This window comes from Panthera onca, chromosome A1, assembly GCF_046562875.1.
Source record: "Panthera onca isolate mPanOnc1 chromosome A1, mPanOnc1 haplotype 2, whole genome shotgun sequence".
NCBI classification, from domain to species: domain Eukaryota; kingdom Metazoa; phylum Chordata; class Mammalia; order Carnivora; family Felidae; genus Panthera; species Panthera onca.
In genome coordinates, this window is record NC_138339.1 from 110,180,292 (window position 1) to 110,205,503 (window position 25,212).

General features: G+C 39.0%; 1 protein-coding gene across 10 annotated transcripts in view; it reads right to left on the reverse strand.

Moving 5' to 3' along the window:
- ZSWIM6 (zinc finger SWIM-type containing 6) overlaps positions 1–25,212 on the reverse strand; it is a 197,110-nt gene that overhangs the window by 121,596 nt on the left and 50,302 nt on the right. The window contains exons 1-4 of one of the 10 annotated variants that reach the window (XM_078449545.2): positions 18,916–19,045; positions 9,308–9,376; positions 3,758–3,912; positions 1,027–1,160 (exon numbers count right to left, since the gene is read on the reverse strand). The exons of 1 other annotated variant lie outside the window; for it this stretch is intronic. In XM_078449545.2, coding sequence (XP_078305671.1) covers positions 1,027–1,160; positions 3,758–3,783 — 160 coding nt within the window. In that variant the 5' untranslated portion in view covers positions 3,784–3,912; positions 9,308–9,376; positions 18,916–19,045. Of the gene's footprint in view, positions 1–1,026; positions 1,161–3,757; positions 13,857–18,915; positions 19,046–25,212 lie in introns of those variants that run through there. 8 more of the 10 variants (XM_060635706.3, XM_078449538.2, XM_060635708.3 and 5 more) reach the window with 8 other exon arrangements.

The window sequence follows — 25,212 nt, forward strand, 5'->3', positions numbered from 1 at the left end:
CACCTAAGTGAAAAACACAAGTCTTTAACATGTAGCCTGATGCTTTAGAAAGAAAACAAATAAATAATTATGACACTAGGCACAAACTCTGAAAACTCTAAAATTCTGTCGAATCGACAATTTAGGGCTGACCACTTGAGCCTCTCTAAATAATTTAAGGCTAAGCACGTTGTCAACCATGTTGTGTTTCGCCGAACAATGTCCTGGTTTTTTGCTCTTTGTTTACTCCTAGTGTACATGATGGCTTCACCTTAGCTGAGGCTGCTACACACAAGTGAAATCATAGTGACGGACTCCAGAAGGTGAATGCCATCAGTGCCTAAAACAAGTGCAGAAGCAGCTTCTTAGCAAGAAGGATAAATATGCATAAGGCTTCCTTTCCTGAAAAACTAAAACCTCCTGGGGTTTCCTGGCTACCTTAGCTCAGATGGTAGAGTGTACTACTCTTGATATTGGGGTTGTGCTGGGTGTAGAGTGTACTTTAAAAAAAAATAAAATAAAAATAAAAAAGCTAAAACCTTCTGTATTGAAGGAAAGTCATAATAAAAAACTTATAAATTTGGGGTAACAGTTACTCTAAGCCACTCACTTAAATTAGCTATACTAGATAATTCCAGCAGCCACTCAAAGAAGGCTTCCCTATTGGCCTGATCAAGTAACAAAGCTTTCCATCAAGTTTAACGGCTCCAAGGAGCTACAGATCCTTGTTTATAAACTTGTACTGCACTCCACGCTGACCACCCATACCTCTCATCACCCCACACAAAAACTTAATGAACTTGCATTCCTGACTGACTCACATCAAACTAAGAACCAGAAGATTAACAAAACTCTTGACTATAACTAAGCAAAATGATCTACTTAATAAATAGTTGAGAAACATAAATGTTTTTCAAAGTAAAATTAACCACATGAGAACAGGATGTAAGGGGAGAAAATGTAGCAGCAAACCTGATCTTTGAAAGATGTCACCAGGGAAAAGTCCCCATTTTTAAGAGCTGAAGAATCAGCAACAATAACCCATACCTGTCATGCCCAAAGGTGTTTTTAATAGAACTGTATTCAACTTTGGCAGTTTTCCACATAGTATTTCTTCTTTTTGGTGTTCTGTTTTACAGAACTGCATCTGAGAGCCTTTACAATTTCTTTCTGGTACAATTCTGAAATAAAATGGACTTAAGATTAAAAAAAAAAAAATCAAGAACCTCATTATCCAGCAAAAGTCATCACCCCAACCCCTCCACCATCAAAGATCGCCATATTTTTTAGTGTTTGTTTCCCTGTCAGAAGCAAAAACAAACACAACGGCCCATGAAATCTGACAATTTGATGTTACAAATACTTGGTTTTATGCCATCTAAATTGAAGCAATACGAGCCCTGGCTTTCGAAAACGAGGGGGGAAAAAAAGTCTTTCACCTTACCACACAGAAAATAATCAGAATTTAGCATTCATTATGAAACCGCAAACCCGCGCGCAACCCTGCCTCGGCTGTCAGTCACACACACACACCGCCCCGCCCCACACTGTCAGTCACATGCAGGCCCCGCCCCTCCCCGCCCCCTACGCTGTCAGTCCCGGGCTCTGGCCCGCGGCTGAACCGGCAGCGCTGACGTCAGCTGGCGACCGCGGCCGCATTCCTAAACAGTTCAGACAAACCCACTGGTGGGAAGCTTCGAAAGCCCTCAGCTGTAGTGAAGAAAGCAAGGCTTGGCTGGCAGCCAGACTCCTGAGCTCAGCATTTTGTAATGCACTTCCTTTTTACTTAACAGCTTGCATAATGTCCTTAACCCTTCCTTTACCTGCATCACACCTTTAACCCCTTCTTTTCTGGAACTTCAAAGCAAACTTCCGAACTCGGTCTCCTACAGGGTTGTAATATATTCTGCACCAAATCACAACTGGCCGATTTTTAATATTGCTGAGGAGGCAATTTAATTAAACACACATGCTCCCACTACAAGGCCCACATTTTTCCCCCTTAAAAATGTTACTTTTCAAGCAAAGAAATTAAGTTTATTAAAACAATATAATGTTCAATTTTTTCAATACCCTTCCTTAATTTATCTTAGCACTTATTTTTTCAAGAGAGTATACCTTCAAATGGTCCAAACACAAAAATAACAGTATACAGTGACAAAAATCTCCCTCCAACCCTGTACCCCAGGGTAACCGGTTCTCACTCCATGAAAACCAATGTGATTTATTTCCCTTGTAATAACCCAGGAGTAGTTTAGTATATATTCTATTTTCTCGCTTTTTTACATAATAGTAAACACCACACATGCTTTCTCTCCTTGGCTCCCTTCTTTTCTAGAGCTGCATGGAATCCCACAACTGATTTAGTGGTCCCCCATATACAAGTATGTAGGTAATTTCCAATTTTTTACTATTTCAAATAAGGATGCAGTCAAACTCTTATATGATGATATCTCTAGAATAAATTCCTAGATGGACAATTGCTGGGTCAAAGCAAATACACATTTGTAATTTTGAAAGATGCCTGCAAACTGCCCTGCATTGAGGCGTACCTCTTCCACTCCTACCAGAATGGCAGAAGGATGCTATTTCAACCTCACTCAGCTCAGACTATGTTCCTGCATTAAGAGGCTCTCCTTTATTTCACAGTGGTCCCAGATCCCCCATTCGTTGTCAGGTCATTGTTACAAAGCTTTTTTATTTTTGGAAAACAGATCTCTTTAAAAAAAAAAAAAAAAGGTATCTCAAAGTAATTTTATTTTACGTTTCTCATATGAATGAAGTTGAGCATCTTTTTATACATTTAAGAGCCATTTGTATTTCCTTGTGAACTGTAAAATTAAAACTTTGTCCATTTTTCTATTGGGTTGGTTGTGATTTTCTTACTGCTTTGTAGAAGCATTTTTAGCTAAGTATCTTTTGTCTATAATGAACTTGAAGGAGCTTTTTATATATTAAGGAAATTAGCCCTTTGTAATATGAGTTGCAAAAAACTTTTTTCTTCTGGTAAATTATTTTGGTGGTTTGTGGAACACAGAAATTTAGGAATTTCATGTAGGTGGATTGTTATCAATCAATTATTTTATGGCTTTTGTTTTATCAGACAGACTGTAATTCCCAATGCAGTTTATAAAAGAACTCTCCTGTGGTTTCTTATAATACCTATTATGTTTTCAGTTTTACATTTCAGTATTTGTGAAGTTTATCCTTTGTTTTTTTTCTAGATGAATACCCAGCAGTTCCAACATTATTTACTGAATAATCTTTCCTCCTTCAATTTGAAATGCTACCTTTATTATATTTATCAAATTTTGTATGCATGGGGTTCATAGAATTTTCATGATGCATTATATTTCACACTGCATATAAGTTACTGATCATTTTAAAATCTAGTAGAAAGTAAGATATGTGTTCCACAGACAACAAGATCTGGTTTCCATAAATACATTTTAGATTTGGGGAGTTTTGTCCATTTTTAAACCAAACTAAATCCTTTTCAGGATTTCTGGGATAAATTATAGCAAAGTATCATACTGAAATAGTATCTACTGTGATTTCAAAGTAGCTTTTCGACAACATCCATTCAGAAACATGACTCCCGACCAATTATGGCAAGCATTTTTGGTCTTCTTAAAGCCTCAGACCATTACTAGGAAGATTGAAAACGTTGAAAACAGAGTTAAAGCAAAATTTTGATACTCATTGTAGACAAACGTGTCTTTTATATATCCTTTAAAAAATATTCTATTTTTTTACAAATGAGGATAAACTGGGGCACCTGGGTGGCTCAGTTGGTTTAAGCATCCAACTTTGGCTCAGGTCATGATCTCGTGGTTTGTGAGTCAGAGCCCCGCATCAGGCTCTGTGCTGACAGCCTGGAACCTGGAATCTGTTTCAGATTCTGTGTCTCCCGCTCATGCTCTGTCTCTCTGTCTAAAAACAAATAAACATCAAAAAAAAAAATTTTTTTTTAGATGAGGAAAAACTAGTCCTTTCAACTAGTCTTTGACCTTCTTTCCAGATCTGTTAGAGATTATTACACCCGGGCTCTGTGAAATTCCTAGGTTTTATATTTATGTAAACCATCATATTAATAAATGATTACTTATTCTATTAATTATACAAATTATTAAGCATACCAATGGTTTCAACTTTAAGAATATATGAAAAGACAGTAATAGGCAACTTTCATTAGCTGCTAAAAACACACCAGAAACACGGTTTTGAACAGGATCTCGTAAGGGTAGCCAAGTAGTTCCCAAAAGGTGTAGCAAGATGACACAAACTTTCAAGCACAAGGTTCAAAGCCCCTGTATGTTAGTAAGAGAGAGGAAAGCTGGAGACAGGGCAGGGAGCAGGAGGACAAAACAGAATGACTGAAGCAGGAAGAAGGCCCAAACCCTGAGAGGCAGAAGATCCAAATGTGGCTAAGGCTGTTCTCCACATGATGAGGTTCTCATTTATTTCAGTACTCCCAAGCCCCAGTTTCCCTAGGGCAGGCATGACCCAGAGTCACCGGACTGCAAAGTACGTGTCAGGAGAAAGCAGTTAAAGATGTTTGCTTTGTGTGGAACAGACACCTGCACATATGCAGTTTTGAAAGTTCTGAAATAGAATTCATATAAAAGATTTTATTCTCCTAAGATATAGTGCTACAATTATAGTTATGAAGTTACTATTTTAAAATCTGAGTCCATTTCCCTATAAAAACTATGACACACAGCATAAAGTCCAAACAGAAATTCTTTAAAGCTCCTGACACTCTGCCCCTAGTCTAGCATTCTATGCTTTTCTTTCAAGGAGCCTACATTTTGGCCCCATGGGAGGAGGGCCTGCTGTTTCTCAAACATGCCTGTTAACTTTGCTCACATTTTCCTGTATCTGGAATATCCTCCCAACAAGAGAGAATACCAATCTCTAAACTCACATCTTCTCCCACATTTTAGAGACTTGGCTCAAATGCTGCCTCCTCCATAATTTCCTCCCTCTCTGAGGAGTCAGCCCCTCATAAACTCCATCAGCCTCCCCAACGATGATGAAAACTGAAAAAGACAAATGTCATCAAAATACATGTTTAAATTTCTCAAATTAATGTGAAGATAAAAGAAGAAACTAAGAGAAGACCACACTCCACTAATAGACGGATGATTATGAAGAAAAACAATGTAGATCCTATTTATAAAAAATCTACTTAGGTAACACATTTATGTAAAGAAAGTATACATTTTTTAATTGGTCTCATCTTTTTTTAGGGGGATGGGAGGTTGTCAGCTTACCCATCACATCTTCAAATGGAGCTTTCCATCAACTTACAAATATAAAAGAGGACAAAGCTAATATATTTTAATATGGCACTAAAAACACAACATCCACCAACCAGATGACTAGAGAGAAGTACAAATGCTCTTTCATTCCTTGAAGCCCTCTTAGTTCATGAACACCTGGTACCTGTGGCTTTATCTGTCGAGTAGTAAGTCCCACTGGACCTATGACTTACGACTCAGAACTTCCAAGGTCAGGATGAGTCAGTATCCAATAATTCTCAAATCTAACTGGGCATCAAAAGCACCTACCTGCATAATAAGTCAACAAATACAGAGATTTTCACGATTCAAGCCTCAGACTTCCTAAAGTATAAAAGCTGACAGTGGGGTCTGGGAAACTACTTGGTTAAAACAAAAACCAAAAAAACCCAAAAATACCTCCCTACATGACTCTCTGATTTGTAAACAAGTAGTTTGGAAAATAGTAGACTGGGCAGGGCCATGAAGGGAACAAGGGGACTAGAGGGAGTGGTGAGAATCCTTCTTCTCTCTTGAGTTCACCTTCTCTGCCTCATATCTCAGCCCCAAAAATGAAAAGGCAGTTACTAGGAGAAAAGCGACAAGAGTTACAGGAATAGCAACTGTTAAGGGTTTCCTCTTTAAAGCCCACCTGCCTTTGTCAACCTTAAGGTCTGCTGCCCACAGCAAATCTGAACCAAAGATAGCAGAACAGGGACAAGGGTTCTCCTTGTGGGGTGGTAGCCATGGCTTAAAGGCGCTGGCAACAATAATTCAGGAAGGTGCTGGAAGCCCTTTGAGGTTTTCCATCTGCCTCAACTTATGCCATTATTTGCTTAAAAATTTAGTCCTAGGGAACAAGAAGAAAATGTAATCATTTTAAGAATTCAACTGATAGGAAAGGGGAGGGAGGGGGTTTTACCCTATGGTATAAAGAGTAACTTTTCAAACCTCCTAAGATGGCTCTTAAAAAGACTGTATGAGGGGGCCTAATTCATCTCTTAGCAAAGACTACAGCTAGTGCTCTCCAGGGGAAGAAATTAGAAAATACACTTCAGGGGCTGAATGATTTCCAAATGATTTAATTGCTTTAACTGTCAAAAATATTACTTAAATACCAGGAAGCTCATAAGATTGCAAGCTATGAACAGAGCATTAAAAACTGCTTCCTTTTGGGACAAAAATATATACTAGCCAAAAAAAAGTTTTCAACTCCCATGCAGAGTCTGAGTATCCATTACTCTGTATGATTCCAGACTCGTGTTTGACATGCATAATTTCCCTTCTGATTTTATTCAAAACATTCTCTTTCCTTTTCCAAGCCTACTTCCTAAGCCTGGAGACAAAGTGTTCTTTTCCCACCTCGTCCATGTGATGATGCACCCCTGCAACAACTAAAGGAGGTATAGGCCTCTAGCGGTCTTACTTGTTAGTCTGTGAAAATCCGAAGCTGCCAACTGCACACAGATTAGAATGGTCCTGTTGAGAACAGCTCCCTGCTCTGTATCAAGAGAAATGGGACTGACCACAAGTCACATGGTTTAGAAACTCCAGGCCTTTTTCCATTTTTTTTTTTTTATTTTTCCATTTTATTTTTATTTTTATGTTTTATTTTTCTAAACAATAACATAAATTCAACAGCCCCAAGAGTTCTGAACGCTATAAATTCTAAATTTTTTGGTAATATGAAAAGTGTCCCAGTGAATAATCACTCCATCTTTAGTTACTGCCTAAATTGAATGGGTTTTTTTAAGTAAATCCAGCCGATGGTTTCAAGATAGTCTTTGAGAACCAGAGTTACCTCAAGGACACCAAAGACTTGTGTCCTCAATGGAGTCCAAAATCTTTGTTTCTTCTATGTCAGATGTGTAAACTTGGCAAATAACATCATTTGTAGACAACATATTATTCTTAGTGCAATGCACAATTACTCCCTTAATTTTATCACAAAATCACAGATACATGCATTTCCCCCATATTACCTAAGTGTACAACACAAAAGCAAGGATTCTGTTTTATTTGTTCATTTCTATATCCCTAGGCCCTATCACATAGTATATGTTCAAATCACTATTGGTTAATGAATGTTGCCCAGTTACAATATATACAGAAATGAAGTTAATTTCTTTCACTCATTTAGATATAAGACTCAACTGTATATATTGAAGTATAAATTATACATTATGCTCAACAATGCAAATTCAAAATCTGCCCATGGGGACAAAGTAACAGTTATTTTGAGAATAATAACTTTGAATTTCCTAAGTTGAGTGCAACTGGATACTTAACCTTTAAGGTGCAAAACCTTATGTATTTAATAAAATTGAATCCCATTAGAGTTCTAATTTCCACATGTACCCCTACAGCACTGTAATCTAGAAACCATACAGCATCTTGTTCTCCACAGAAAGTTAATCGTTAAAGACTCCTTCATTTGAAGAGCTTCTAGACACAGTATTTCCCATATTAATGGAAATTCTTCTATATACTGTTCCTGGAATCCATGCTGCAAAAGTCTGACTTACTTCAAGTAATTAAAGCCTTTATATAAGTTGGAAGCCAAATCTAAACAAGGCAAAATTCCAATGATAATGAGTGACTTAATGCAAAATTCTGTAGTTTTAAAAGTTCTCATTAATAATTAAGTACATCAAAATTCCAAGCATTTATAGGTCCATGTTCAAAATCATTCTCACAGGTTAGTCTTCCATTCCGAATGTTCTTCTACCTTTTACGGTACAATTCATCTTTTCTAATCCTTACAAATGAGGTCCTTTCATTCCACAGTATGTGTGCTCTATTACTGATTAATACTTTACACTAAAGAGAACCTCAAACACAGAAATATCTAACTGCTACCATTACTTGGGATACACATGTTCCATAAAGGACATTGTAAGAGTGATAAAATAAGAGGAGATAGTTTCTTAAATTTTGCCCCCTCTTTACAAGACTTCTAGGGACAACTGAGTGGCTCAGTTGGTTAAGCATCCAACTCCTGATTTTGGTTCAGGTCATGATCTCACGGTCATGAGATCAAGCCCGGTGTCAGGCTCCACATGAGCATGGAGCCTGCTTGGGATTCAGGATTCCCATTCTCAATCTCTCTCTCTCTGCTCCTCCCCTGCTTATGCTCAGGTGCATTCACGTGCACACTCATATGTTCTCTCCCTCTCAGTCTCTCTCTAAATAAATAAACATAAAAAAAAAAAAAAGAAAAGAAAAGACTCCTGGAATATTTTTTTGCAATTTCTCCTTCTACCCCTGGAGGATAAATTTAAACTGTCTAAAGTTATAGTCTTTTGAAAAACTCTGAGGTATATATGTAGTAGTACCTCTGGAAAAAAGATCAGAAACCTTCTTAACATAGGACATTTCCTCCTTCTATTGGCCCACAAGGCAATTCAGTACTCAGTTCTGGGCATTCCAGAGGTCAGGAAGCCATAGGAAGACTGAGAGCACCAAGAAAAACACAAGATGGGGACTAGTGGGCAATATTATTGGAGATCACATAAGGAAAGGCTCACCTAAGTAGAACACAAGAACTGGCAAAAGAGCTGGCACCAGCAGTCCAAATGCACACGAAAACAGAAACTTACAAATACAGAATTTTCAAGACAGATGATAACTTACTGAGAAGCCTGTTTGAACTGAAGGCTTCAAAACAAGACAAATTACATCCAGCTATGATTAAAAACATATTGCTGGTAAGAGCCTGGAACCACTATGATGGTTCCCCACACGTTAAATGTAAAGAACAAAGAAAGATGCTGGTTCTCTGCCACAAGAGTCTCCACTTGGCTTTGCCTTGGTCAACGTTTTCATCAACTACCTGTGATGGACTCAGGGGCAGTATCAGAGAGGAGAAATGAGGAGAACACAACCTGTGGGACTCCCTAATATCCAGGACAGACGGAAGGGTCAGAAAATTCAGCAGTCAGGAGCAAGGAACAAGTATAAAACAATTCACAAGAAAAAAGAATTAAATATAAAGTACTGCCCTAGAGCTAAAACATAAGCTGTTCATCTACAAAATAAGGCCTTACCTGTGAGCAATTCATGTGAAAGACAACTCCAAGGATGAGAGCTACATGCTCAACATAGCAGAAATCTGTCTATAAAATAAACCAACAAAAACATCAACTTGGGCTATTCTCATTAAATTACAGTTTCCAAACATTCTTAGCATGCACTGTGCTAGTCACATCCTAGCTAAAGTACTGGATATGCTTCTCCAAGGGTCACATTTTAAAAGTGGCAGTGAAAACCTGAGATATTTCAGAAAAGTTAGCATGATATTGAAGTTCTGAAATACATCAAAGAGCAATGGTTAGAGCTTCGGCAGCATAACCTGGAAAAAATTAACCTGACACTCGTTCAATATCTGAAGATCTGTTGCGTGAAAGATGGAAGATATAATTAGGACTATGGGAAGGCTAGGAATCTACACACCATGAAAAGCTCCTCAATATTAAGCTGTTCAAAGCTGCACTGAAAACAAAGAGTCCCCCATCTCTAGAAGGGAAGGGAAGCTGAGGCTGAATGAAACAGCCAATAGAGACAGAATAATGACCTGCCAAGAGTGCTTCAAGGCTGTCTACCTGTGCTCTTATGGAAGGCTGCATAAGCTACTTCCAACCCAAGAGCCTGGAGATCACCTACAGCCCCTGAACAGTAAGAGACAAAAAAAAAGAAAAAAAGAAAAAAAAAAATTGAAGCCAAACCAGCAAACTACCTTTCTCAAGTATCACAATCATATATTAGCAAAGCCAGAACCAGAAGCCAGCATTCCGGGCTCCCAGATCCACACTCTTCATATCCTGTTCCATCTTGTTCCTGCTCTTCCACATATCAGGCCACTTTGACCCTTGTCTTCCTCAGAGATGATTCACACTTGAGAAGGAGGAGTTGGAAGAACCCATGGGATAAGTGATTTTGTTTGTTTCTCACTTCTTTACATACAGTTCAAAGTTACTCTGATAGCTCAACAAACACCAATCCTTCACGTACACAGATATCATACACCTTCTTCTACTAAAAATTCAGCTTTGAGAGCTTTGCACTGAGGATTCAGGTCCTTCAGGCCTACAAAGAGGAATGGCTCAAACCTTTCACCTAATTCAGTAAGTATTGATAGATTCTAGAAAAGGCAAAAGAGGATCTTATTTTTCCTCCTCAGTCAAAAAGACAGAAATGAAATCTGCACCGGCAAAGAAACAGATTTCAGTGTGTAAGAGAAACTGCCAGCGTGAATAATTTTCTCACTCCAGTCACATAAAAGGATTTAAATTCACAATCAAACTCAGTGTTTCCAATCAAAATACATTTTCAAATAATAGATGCTGACTGACTTTTTAAAGAGCCATAAAACTCGCTCCTCTTCACTCCCTGAACTGCCATTCAGCCATATGACCTAAAGCCATCCTTCCTTTTCGCACCAACAGGAACCCTAGTAACAATAGTCCACAAATTCAGTTTGTTCCCTAACTCCCAGAAAATTATTCTCAGAATTGCAATCACACAATGCTTGGTTTAATCATAAAAACACAATCTTAATGAACCTCTGCTAAGGCTCACCAGGTGCCAGATGCTATGCTAAGTACTTTACGGCCTATTGATAAGGTAAATATTATCCCCGTGTTGTAAATGAAGAAAACAAGGCTCCAAGAGATTAACTTACTTGCCCAAGGTCAAGAGCTACTAAGTGTAATGGCCATGCTTCAAACTCCAAACTCCAAGTCTACAAATTTCACCACTTTACAATGCTGCCTGCCTACTTACTTGCACAAGGAGAGTGATCCTGTAGACTCCAAGCAACAACTGGAACCACAGCAAGGAGGGGGTCCTGAGTTTGTTTATTCAAGGGTTTCACAGGGACCAGACGACAGAAGGGACCACAGGGCACAAAGTGCCATTCTTGGAAACACTGCTGAGATGAGATTTTGTAACCAGAAACATTAATGGCAGCAGGAGGGACTAAATGTAGGTATGAAAACGAACTTCCTTTATTATGAAGGTAAGCCTCTAATAGTTACATTAATAATGATTAAATTTCTCATTGCTTTGTGTGCTAAGCACTGGAATCAAATTTCTTCTCTTTAGGATTGGGATCCTACAGCCCACTCTATACACTTGGAATACAGGCAGCAGCAAGAACTCTATTCCCCTTCAGAAGTCACCTCCTGACAGCTTGGCTGTCACTGATGGGCTGTGCATGCCAACATCCCCAGAGGGCCCCTGCTGCGAGGCTGAGGATTCACTGCACGCGCAGACCAACAAAACAAACTGTCATTTTTTTCCTGAAATGTGGATTCAGCCACAATTGCCACCCCCCAGAGCATTTCACTGATTCCCTAATATAACACTCAAAGTGAATTTGACTAATCAAATTTTGTTAGTAAATTTATTCCTGGGTATTTTATTATTTTTGATGCAAGTATAAAAGGGATCGTTTTATTAACTTCTCTGATAGTTCATTAGTACATAGAAATGCAACAGATTTTTGCATATTTTGTATCTTGCAACTTTAACAAGGCACTGTATGTAAAATGCTCCCAAGAGATTAACTATGTCCAGTTCAAAAATTTAATAATGAATATTTAAAAGACATCAGAAGGATCAGTCATTTAAACCTAAACCCACTCTCCAAAAAACCATGTGTTTTCTGAATATTTTTCTTCAGCAGCATGTAGAAATTATGACCAAAAACTTACATTTAAAAATGTCTAATTAGTGTATTGATGAATGTAGATTTCTGCCCTTTTCTTTACTTAAACCAAGCTAAACTGAAGTTAAAATATGCTATGCTCGGGGCGACTGGATGGTTCAGTTGGTTGAGTGACTGACTTTGGCTCAGGTCACGATCTCACAGCTTGTGAGCTCGAGCCCCGCGTCGGGCTCTGTGCTGACAGCTCAGAGTCTGGAGCCTGTTGCAGATTCTGTGTCTCCCTCTCTCTCTGCCCCTAACCCACTCGCATTCTGTCTCTGTGCTCTCAAAAATAAACAAACATTTTTTAAAAACGCTATGCCACTAAAAACAAAACTTTTCTGACACCTCATACTGCCATCTTACATCGGTAAAGTATTTTGCAAGCTAAATAAAATGTTTCATTCACATTAGAATGAGAACATTCAATTCTCACAAAAAATCTGTACAATTAGGAGGTAGAGGTGTTATAGGGATAAGTCTGCAAAAGAAGATGGAAGTGATAGAGGTAAATAAGACATCTAGGGCACAGTGCTCGAAGTGGTGAGACGTAAGTGGAAACCCAACCTTCTGGATCCACGCTGCCAAAATCACATCTGCCTCCACACACCAGACTGTACCTTCTGATCTCAGTATATGCAGGAGATTTGTAAAGAAGCACAAGCTTTCCAGATTCTTTCACTTCCAAGCCAATACACTGATTGAGAATTCCTCAAACCAACATCTGCCCCTCAAGGAAACATCTTTAAAGCTTAGTAAGATATTCAAGTCAACAGCCCACTGACTGCCCTCCCCCCGTAAATCCTGCTTATTTACTCCATTTGAATAATTTATAAAGGAATAAATTCTCTAAGTACACTTTAATATCAGATTATGAATACAGTCCATGGCCTACAGTGTCTTACTTAAAAACTCTGCCTAAAAGATCAAGTGAATAAAATGTCTTAATTTATATACTAGAAATTCTAAATCCTAATCTCTTCTGATACATTTTTAAAATTTTTTAACCAAGTCTTTTTCAGTTTTTGAAAATCCATTTTGTTTTAAAGTCAGGTTTTTTTTTTAAATCAATTATTTATCGAGCTATTACATGTCTAGCCCTATGCTCATTTCATCAATTAAACCACTGATTTTTATCTTAACTCTGATATTACTTAACTCAGTATTCAGAGATGACACCCTGACAGATCCATATTTGTGTGCAGGTATGAAATGGGGGGAAAAAAAAAATCAATGCACAGCAGTCTTTTTCTGCACTGCACAAAGACTGTTCCTTTTTGCATAGCCTGCCGTCTGTCCTATGTCGGGCTGTCAGGCAAGGCTGGGTAAGGACACACCCTGTGCCATCCCCCAAACCTGTATCTATACACCAGGTTGGACTGCCTGGACATAAGTTTTCTCAGCACTAAGCAGTTATACCACCTGTCTGAAATGGCGTCCCTTTATTAAAGGAGTCTTTCTGCTTACCTTACAGACCCTGAAAGCCTTGCTGAGGGAATGAGTCACATTATAAATGTACTCCCTCTAGTACTAATGTTTAGCACATCCCCTAACTCATAAATGGGATTTTTATCACTCCATGAAATGAGCACAATAGGTTTTCATTTGCTGCTCATGAATGTGCCCATGAATCAAGGCACAGGGCTAATTAAAGCTTTGTGATGATGCCCCACTATCACTAAAAGATCAAGTCCAACTCTTCATCACAGCACACAAGGCCCACTATGGTCTCTACCATCTCTTCTTCAAGCATCCCCCTCTCCTCCAACACTTAGCGTGCCAGCCATGAAAGCTGTGCAGAATGTGAATCACAAAAGAGGTGTAAATGTTTCCTATCTCCACATTTTTGCACAAGCTTTACCTGCTGCCTAGAATGAGTGTATCTCCATACCCCCAACTCTGACCCCACCTTTCCCCCTCCTAACAACTTTCCCCCTCCAACTCTTCTCATTTTCCACCTCTGGGTACAAGTTTCCCCGTCTCTTCTGGAAGCCTTTGCAGCCTTTCTTCCTCAGAAAGAACTGATAACTCCCCTCTCAAACACACCACTCAGAGGGTACTTGGTGTGCCATCTATCAAGCTACATGCTTTGAGGTTATCTTACTTTCCACAAGGTGAGCTCCCAGAAGAGGAGGAAGGGGTCTGACTCAGTTTTGCACTCCTAATACACACCAGTGCTGGCAGCACAAATCAGGCAATAATGGAAGGAAGACTGGCACTGCTCAGTTGCCCAGGGCTCATCTATCCCAGAAAACTGTTCCCACACAGGGGGTGCCAGAGCCCAAGCAGTCAGATCCTGGCTGACTCCCTCATGACCAGCCTTGGAGAAGGCACCGAGGGTGTCAGCAGCCTCGAGAGCATGCCCAGAGACAAAGATATACTTTCCCCAGTGAAGAGCACAACAAGTAGGCAATGCCAGGCAGAGAAGGAACGAGGAGGCAAACACTCCATCGGCATTTCCACCCACCTGAAGGAAGGGAATTTCCTAATCATAAAAGCTTACCTTTTATCTCAATTCATACAGCCTTGTCTCCTACATTCAGCAATAAATTGCTGCTTTGTAGTAGAAATAATTCAATACAACAGAACGTGGACATAAAATAAACAGCCCCCAAAATGGAAATAGTCCTTACATTTCCTAAATTCAACCAGTCAACAACTTTATTCTACCTCTATAACTAGAACACTCCATAGATTTTGACTCAGGGGCTACTTGATTTAATTTTATATATCATATAATAAAGTTATTTATCTTGTTTCCAAGTTCCCTACAGGTTAAAAGCAGCAGGTTTGAGAAAAGAGTTTTATAAGGAAGACAAAAATAAATCTATAAAAATGCAGACCCCCAAACCCCCAAAACCAGCAATCTGGACCATTTTGGCCCTATATATGTGGATGCTAATAACTACATTCAGTCTAAAAGAGCACAGGTCAGATTCTTAAAAGGGAAAATTATCAGCTTTCCAGAACTGCTTACCATACAAAATTATATACTTTTTAATATATTGCCACAAAGTATAATTATATTTAAAATAAAATTATATTAGCATTTCTATTTACAGAAATTTGCCCCCAAAATACAAGCGGACAAGAGGAATATGCCACTATGCTTAGGGTAGCATTGCTCCCAATAGTGAAAAACTGAAAACTAAACACCTATCAAAAGGGTACTGAGAAATAGATTATGATATATACATCAAGTGAAACACAATTCAGTCATTTTAAAATATGATACTCATTAGCACGAGAAAAAAGCCACAACAAAGTATTAAGTAAAAAATTAAGACTGGTAAATGGCATGTGTTATAGAAGTTCACTCATGACACAAGAGTGTACACATGTGTATGTTCATGTTATGTGCACATGGACACCCATGCATGCAAATTACCAAACTGTCGACAGTGATCAATCTGGAATTACTAAACTGTTAACCTTGATTTTTGCTTCCTCACAATTTTCTATATTGTCTGAATGCTCTACAGGATCAAAGATCTTATATATAATGAGAACAAAATTATTTTTGAAAAACAGACTCCAGTATAGGCACATACATCTCAAACACTGGTTTAGAGAATAAAAGAAAAGAGAGAAAAAAGCAAGTACTTGCATGTATGTAACTAGCCTGGACACAACCACCAAGTGTTGTTTTACATCTATCTGCTATAATAGAGAAATCAGCAAAAGGCTATATAGGTGCATCACTGTAAATTCATCAATACTAGTAGAAAACAGAATCTTGGGGGCACCTGGACGGCTCACTAGGTTAAGCATCTGAATCTTGATTTCAGCTCAGGTCATGATCTTGCAGTTTGTGAGTTCAAGCCTCACATCGGACTCTGTGCTAACAGCACAGAGCCTGCCCTGGAACTCTCTCATTCTCTCTCTGCCTCTCCCCCACTCACGCTGTCTCTCTCTCTCTCCCTCACTCTCTCTCTCAAAATAAATAAACTTAAAACAAAAAAGAAAACACAATTTTGAATGCTAAAGTATTTAGACAGAATATTATAAGGATACCTTATAGATAGCTTCAATCACCCTATCAATTTCAAATAGTTTCTTAGTTCTATCTGGAAGAAATACTTCATCAAATTTTCACTGTTGAAACACCACGGCATTTCAGCCTTAAGAAAAAAACAATCTTGAAGACGTATACAGTTGACCCTTCCACTATGCAGAAGTTAGGGACAATGACCCGCAAAACAGCCAAAACTCCCCATATAACTTTTAACTCCCCAAAAATCTAACTACTAACAGTCTACTGCTGACCAGAAGCCATACCAGTAACATAAACAGTTGATGAATATTATATTTTATATACGTATTATACACCATATTCTTACAATAAATTAAGCTAAGGAAAAGAAAATATTAAGAATCATAAGGAGGAAAAAATACATCTAGAAACCTGTACTGTGTTTATTGATACCATGAGTTTATGTCATCTGTTTACACGATGCATCATCTATCGGTACCTTCACAATATTGTCTTATATGATATAAAACACTGTATATGCCATACATATTACTAGCGCTAGACATCAAAGATGAAAAAAATAATGTGGAAAAGAAATTCATATGTACTTATAGGTATAATGATCCATGCATTGATAACAAAAAAGCAGCAACATTGTGCCAACTAATGTTTAACAAAGCAGGAAAGAATATCCAATGGAATAGAGTGTCTCTTCAGCAAGTGGTGCTGGGAAAACTGGACAGTGACATGCAGAAGAATGAACCTGGACCACTTTCTTACACCATACACAAAAATAAACTCAAAATGGATGAAAGACCTCAATGTAAGACAGGAAGCCATCAAAATCCTCAAGGAGAAAGCAGGCAAAAACCTCTTTGATCTTGGGGCGCCTGGGTGGCTCAGTCCGTTAAGCGTCCGACTTCGGCTCAGGTCATGATCTCACGGTCCGTGAGTTCGAGCCCCGCGTCGGGCTCTGTGCTGACAGCTCGGAGCCTGGAGCCTGCTTCGGATTCTGTGTCTCCCTCTCTCTCTGCCCCTCCCCCGTTCATGCTCTGTCTCTCTCTGTCTCAAAAATAAATAAACATTTAAAAAAAAGTTTAAAAAAAAAACCAAAAACCTCTTTGATCTTGCCCGCAGCAACTTCTTACTCAACACGTCTCCGGAGGCAAGGGAAACAAAAGCAAAAATGAACTACTGGGACCTCATCAAAATAAAAAGCTTCTGCACAGCAAAGGAAACAATTAGCAAAACTAAAAGGCAACCGACAGAATGGGAGAAGATATTTGCAAATGACATATCAGATAAAGGGTTAGTACCCAAAATCTATAAAGAACTTATCAAACTCAACACCCAAAAAACAAATAATCCAGTGAAGAAATGGGCAAAAGACATGAATAGACACTTCTCCAAGGAAGACATCCAGATGGCCAACCGACACATGAAAAAATGCTCAACATCACTCATCATCAGGGAAATGCAAATCAAAACCACAATGAGATACCACCTTACACCGGTCAGAATGGCTAACATGAACAACTCAGGCAACAACAGATGTTGGCGAGGATGCAGAGAAAGAGGATCTCTTTTGCATAGTTGGTGGGAATGCAAGCTGGTGCAGGCACTCTGGAAAACAGTCTGGAGGTTCCTCAAAAAACTAAAAATAGAACTACCCTACGACCCAGCAATTGCACTACTAGGCATTTATCCAAGGGATACAGGTGTGCTGTTTCGAAGGCACATGTCCACCACCATGTTTATAGCAGCACTATCCACAATAGCCAAAGTATGGAAAGAGCCCAAATGGCCATCGATGGATGAATGGATAAAAAAGATGTGGTGTATATATATACAATGGAGTATTACTCGGCAATCAAAAAGAATGAAATCGTGCCATTTGCAACTACGTGGATGGAACTGGAGGGTATTATGCTAAGTAAAATTAGTCAGAGAAAGACAAACATATGACTTCACTCATAGGAGGACTTTAAGAGACAAAACAGATGAACATAAGGGAAGGGAAACAAAGACAATATAAAAACAGGGAGGGGAACAAAACAGAAAAGACTCATAAATATGGAGAACAAACTGAGGGTTGCTAGAGGGGTTGTGGGAGGGGGGATGGGCTAAATGGGTAAGGGGCACTAAGGAATCCACTCCTGAAATCATTGTTGCACTATATGCTAACTAATTTGGATGTATATTTTAAAAAATAAAAAATAAAATTTTAAAAAAAGCAGCAACATGGGTACTTTATGGTAGTCTAGTATAATTGGATGTGATTGCTTCACAGCAGCCTAGCCTAATGAATTAATCATTATAAAATTTTTAGGGCATACAGTATTATGGTCATAATTCAGAATACAGTATTAGAAATATTGTTAACATTTTTAAAACCACTTACCTGTGATGATAAGCTGATAGGCATTTTCTCCAATTACAAGAGAGGGAGGCATACTGTACAATACTATAATTCTTTTTTTTTTTTTTTTTTTTTTTTTTTCAACGTTTACTTATTTTTGGGACAGAGAGAGACAGAGCATGAACGGGGGAGGGACAGAGAGAGAGGGAGACACAGAATCAGAAACAGGTTCCAGGCTCTGAGCCATCAGCCCAGAGCCTGACGCGGGGCTCGAACTCACGGACCGTGAGATCGTGACCTGGCTGAAGTCGGACGCTTAACCGACTGCGCCACCCAGGCGCCCCAGTACTATAATTCTTTGAAAGCAGTTATGAGACAGTAAGAAAACTCATGTTATTAATTTTATATTACATATCACTCACCTTAAACCTACGTAAGAATAAGTTATCCTTTCCCATCCAAGTCTTGCACACAATATTCTACGCAATTAATACCTGGATGATGATGACACAAAAACATCTCACACAGCTCTTTCCATACAGTTACTAGATTTCCACAGGAAGACATACATAGACAAAACAGATAAGTTCATTAACTGTACGGTCTGACAATTTACCATTCATTTGGCAGGAATGGATTATCACAAAAGTCTTCACCCAAATCATCCTCCTATTGAGCAGGCTAGAAAGAGGAAGAAGACAACAGGTTGGTCTTGCTGTCTCAGGGATGGCAGAGGTGAGACGGGGGGGGGGGGCGCCAGGAGAGACAGGCACACTCAGTGTCACTTCACGGCAAAACATTATGATTTCTGGCTTTGCTTTTTCATTTCTCTAAAAATGTTTCTATACGGTATCGCCATTTGTTTTCATTTCAGCGCCTGTAAAATAGAAGGGCCTGTGTCATAAAGGAAGTCAAGGCAGTCTTGAATAATCAGAACTCTTCTGTACTATGGTTTAATGTCAATTTGTTGTCTGGCACTGCTTCTTCTAGGTCTTCTTTCTCATCATCTGGCACTGGTTTAGAAGCACTCATCTCCATCAAGCCATCTTCTGTTTGTTCCTCTAGCGTGCTGTCGATTAGCTCTCGAATTTCTTCAAGCTCCCTACCTTAAAACCCTTTGCCCCCACTTTTTTGGCCATACACACAATCTCTGTCATAATTTCCTTAACTGACTCTGTTGTAAACTTTGGAAGTCATGCACAACATCTGGACAGAGGTCTCTCCAGCGGGAATTTATTGTTTTGGGCTTGACGGCTTTCACCACTCTTTCTAAAACAATGATAGCATCTTCAATGATGTAATCCTTCCAGACTTTCATGATGTTCTCTCTCTCTTAGGGTTCTCTTCCACAGCATTGACAATCCTTTCCATAAAGGATCATGTGTAACGAGACTTAAAGGTCCTCATGACTCCCTGGATCTAGAGGCTGAATCAGAGACACCGTGTTTGGGGGCAAGTAGACAACTTTGATGCATTCAGTGCTGAACTCATGGGGTTCTGGGTGGCCAGGGGCCCTGGCCAATATCAAAAGAACTTTAAAAAGGAGTCCCTTACTGTCAAGGTACTTCCTGACTTTAAGGACAAAGCATCGATGGAACCAGTACAGAAAAAGGGTTCTCACTGTCCAGGCCTTCTTGTTGTACAATCAAAAGACTGGCAGCTGGTGTTTATCTTTTCCCTTCAAGGCCAAGGAGTTAGCAGCTTTATAGATGAGAGCAGTCCTGATGATAAATTTGACTGCATTTCCACAAAACACTAGATTTAGCCTATCCCTTCCTGCCTTATATCCTGGTGCTCACTTCTCTTCCTTACTAGGTAAATGTCCTCTGCGGCATTTTCTTTTCCAGAATAGGGCACTTTTGTCTGCATTAAAAACCTGTTCAGGCAGATATCCTTTCACCTCAGTGCTTTTCTTAATGTTGGGTATGGGAACTCGTCTGCTACCCCCTGGTCAGCAGAAACTGTTTCTCCAGGTATCTTGACATTTTTAAGCCAAACCTCTTCCTAAAATTATCAAACCATCCTTTGCTGGCATGGGATATTCTCCAGCTTTAGGTCCTTTACTTTCATATGGTCATATGATGACTTCACCTTTTCAAATCACTTGAAGAGTCTATAGGAATGTCTTTCTCGCAGCAATCCTCACCTACATAAAAACTGCATGTTCAAAATGAGATGAAAAAGTATTTTGCAGAAAGTACAAGGTTTTTGCACCTATGGCACAGTTGCAGCAACAGCTTCACAAAATTTCCTTTTCTTTTTTTACAGTGGTCCTTATGCTGGATTCATTTATCCTGAAATGGTGGGCAACAACAGGTGAAGACCTCAATCTATGGTAGATGTCAAGAAATTCCATGTTTTCTTCTAATGTCAGGACTTTTCTCTGCTTCTTGGGAGCACTTCCAGCATCACTAGTGCACTTTGTGTGGGGCCCCTGCTGTCATTCAAGGTTTACAGTATTGCACTAAACACAGTGAAAAGTACATGAGAACCGCACGAAAGAACTTTTCACCGTGATACACAATTTACCATAAAGACAAACTGCTCACGAGAAAATCAGTGTTACACGGTGCTTTAACCAGATACTTGCAATGCTTGAGCTCAGTACAGTGGCAACAAGAAGGGCCTACAAAATTATTACTGTAGTATAGTATGTACTACAGTTAATTTTCTGTGGCTAGGATTTAATAATGCATCTTTACGTTTACATATCTCAACTGTGAGTGATGTCACATACAGTCTGTTGGATGTGTGCATAAGCTTTGATAAGTTTTAACTGTTATAATAGATTTGTGTATATTTTATGGCAGTAAACGATAAAACAGACAAATATCTACATATATTCCATGTATTCATGACATGCTTTTCTCTTGTTTTTAATATTTCTAAGCTATGCAGTTTATCTGGAGTTTTCTGAAATTGTCACAAATCTCCAAAAATTTTCCAGCGTATCTATTGAAAAACATCCATGTATAACTGGACCCACACAATACAAACCCATGTTGTTAAGGATCAACTATACCACTTTGGAGATCACTAGCCAACTGACAGTGCTCATTTATAAAAATGTTATCAATGAGGCACATGGGTGGCTGAGTCGGTTGAGCGTCTGACCTCACCTCAGGTCATGATCTTGCAGTTCGTGAGTTTGAGCCATGCGTTGGGCTCTGTGCTGACAGCTCAGAGCCTGGAACCTGCTTCAGATTCTGTGTCTCCCTCTCTCTGCCCCTTCCCCGCTCATGCTCTGTCTCTCTCTGTCTCTCAAAGATGAATAAACATTTAAAAAAAATTTGTTTTTAAACGTTATCGCATGTAGGCTCTCCAAAACAAAGGGCAACGACAAAAGTGGAGGAGAGGAGCACAGAGAAATAGGACTTTCCACCTCATGTAGAAAAGAATTGTGAAAGACACAAAAAATATTACTTTCTTATAAGCACAGGTTTAATAAGGGAGAGGTATAAGGTATCTGAAGGTATGTGAGCTAAAAAAACAATTGAGAGTTGGGCACAATGCTGGTCACATTCTTTCTGAATTCTAATAATTTTCCCTTTTATGAAAGGCATAAGAGGATAAAGAAATGTTAATTATAGCAAACTTCCTTGTCAAAATTATTAGCCCTTGATGAAAAAAAAAATACTTTTGAAAATAAATACAATAAACAATTATGAAATGCCCTACTCTCTTCATTGTACCAGACTAGCTTCCCAATAAAATGAATTCATTTGGGAAGGCAGGACATCCTATAAGTAGACAGGCAGACTGGCAGGCAGGCTGGCCAACAGAGTCAAGGAAAGGAGAGAGAAAAAGAAGATGAAGACGAATGGGAACTTTGTAGCAAATGAGATGAAAGAAAAAGAAAAAAAGAAAGAAAAATTCAACTCTGCCTCATGCTGCAGATGCCCTCAAGAAATATGATTAATGACACATTCTCATTACAAAAAAAATCCCCCAGATTGGCCAAGGGACTTGGTTTCTTTGTGGTTTCCAAATCAAACACTGCATGCACCTTTTGTACATCAAGGCTAGTATATATACAGCATGTGGCTATTCTCAACCCAGCACGTCCTCATCAAGATACATCTGTAGCCTGCTGTAACTTCTAATGACAACGCTGATAGCTGCATGGAAGACCAACACAGACACAGAACAGACAGACACAAAATGGATTTGTAATGTCAAATCTATATTCTAACCTAACCAAAGAGGTGAAAAATCTACACACTGAAAACTACAGAAAGCTTATGAAAGAAACTGAAGACATGAAAAAAATGAAAAAAACATTCCATGCTCATGGATTGGAAGAACAAATACTGTTAAAATGTAGATACTACCCAAAACAATCGACATAGTCAACGCGATCCCTACCAAAATAACACGAGCATTCTTCACAAAGCCAGAACGAAAACAGTCCTAAAATTTGTATGGAACCAGAAAAGACCCCAAATAGCCAAAGCAATCCTGAAAAAGAAAACCAAAGCTGGAGGCATCGCAATTCCAGACTTCAAGCTCTATTACAAAGCCGTAATCATCAAGACGGTATGGTACTGGCACAAAAACAGATACATAGATAAGTGGAACAGAATGGAGAACCCAGAAATGGACCCACAAACGTATGGCCAACTAATATTTGACAAAGAATATCCAAAGAAAAAAGACAGTCTCTTCAGCAAATGGTGTTGAGAAAACTGGACAGCGACATGCATAAGAGTCAAAGTGGATCACTTTCTTACACCATACACAAAAATAAACACAAAATGGATGTAAGACCTAAACAAAAACAGGAAGCCATCAAAATCCTAGAGGAGAAAACAGGCAACAACCTCTCTGACCTTGGCCGCAGAAACGTCTTACTTGACATGTCTCTGGAAGCAAGGGAAACAAAAGTAAAAATGAACTACTAAGGCTTCATCAAGATAAAAAGCTTCCGTATAGCAAAGGTAACAACAAAACTAAAAAGCAACCCACGGAATGTTAGATGATATCTGCAAATGACCTATCAGATGGAGGGTTAGTATCCAAAACCTATAAAGAACTTATCAAACTCAACACCAAAAAAACAAGTAATCCAGTGAAGAAATGGGCAAAAGACATTAATAGACACTTTTCTAAAGAAGACATCCAGATGACTAAAGGACATATGAAAAGATGCTCAACATCACTCATCATCAGAGAAAGACAAATCAAAACCACAATGAGATCCCACCTCACACTGGTCAGAATGGCTACCATTAGCAACTCAAGCAACAACAGATGTCAGCGAGGATGTAGAGAAAGAGGATCTCTTTTGCACCGCTGGTGGGAATGCAAACTGGTGTAGTCATTCTGCACCAGTATGGAGGTTCCTCAAAAAATTCAAAATAAAACTACCCTTCGACCCAGCAACTGCATTACTAGGTATTTACCCAAAGGATACAGGAGTGCTGATTCGAAGAGGCACATGTACCCCAATGTTTATAGCAGCACTATCGACAATAGCCAAAGTATGGAAAGATCCCAAATGTCCATCGACTGATGAATGGATAAAGAAGATGTGCTGTGTGTGTATACACACACACACACACACACACACACACACACACACACTGGACTATAACTTGGCAATCAAAAAGAATGAAATCTTGGTATCTGCAACAATGCGGATGGAACCAGAGGGTATCATGCTAAGCAAAATAAATCAGAGAAAGACAAATGTCATACGATTTCACTCATATGTGTAATTTAAGAAACAAAACAGATGACATAAGGAAGGGAAGCAAAAACAACATAAAAACAGAGAAGGAGACAAACCATAAGAGACTCTTAAAACACAGAGAACAAACCGAGAGTTGCTGGTGGGGTGCTGGGTGGGGGGATGGGCTAAATGGGCGAGGGGCATTAAGGAGGGCACTTGTTGGAATGAGCACTGGGCGGTATATGTAAGTGATGAATCATTGGGTCCTATTCCTGAAATCATTATTACACTACATGTTAATTGAGGAGGAGGAAGAGGAGGAGAAAAAACCGTATTCTTAAACTTGGGTTTTATTCCTCAACAAGACAGTTCCCAAATGTATTTAGTCTTTGAACCACCACAGGATTTTTCATTTCCCTAACTTCTCCATTAAGATGTGGAGCTCTGAAAGCTGCAAGGAAAGTATACTTCCATTTCAGTATGCAAGTATGGTACCACAAGTCTCAGGTGAGGAGAGCCGACCTAAGAAGGGAAGCTGACCCAGTGGGAGGGGCCCCCCAGAGCAAACAGAGTGTGCTCAAGGGCAGGAGAACAGACCGAAGTTTCAATGACAGATGGTGACTTTCTTCATTTTTTGTCTCTTCTCTCCTTTCTTTTCCCCAAATAAATTTAGGGACAAGGGTTCCAGTGTGCCAAAATGCATTTATGGGTCTTCAAGTGACAAAGAATAAAAAAACAATAATCTACAATGATTCAAAAGACAGACTGAAGGCAGTCTTTTTGCTTACTGCAGAACCAAATTCAGAATTTACCAATTTCAACTGTGAAATTGTCAATTTCACAATTATTTCTACTTCTACATAAACAGTATAGATTCCCATTGTTAAGATTTTTCAGTAGCAAAATACCAAAGCCACAATTCTAACTCAGGAAAACTTAAAGCCTCTCAGTCACTACACAGCAAAGTGGTTAAGAGCATAGATTTTTTTTTGAGCCACTGTGTGGGCTCAGGTTCCAGGTCTGCCATGTACCAGCTATGTGACCATGGACAAGTTACTTAAAAGTCTGTACCTCAGCTTCCTTATGTAGTTCTTAATTTAAATAAATTAATATACATAAACTCTTAAAACATTATGTCACACAATAATAGTAATGACTGTTACTATTATTACCATCATCATCATCCAGCAGGTTTACCACTGAACATTTCAATTCAACTTCTCTCCTGGAACAAGAATATCA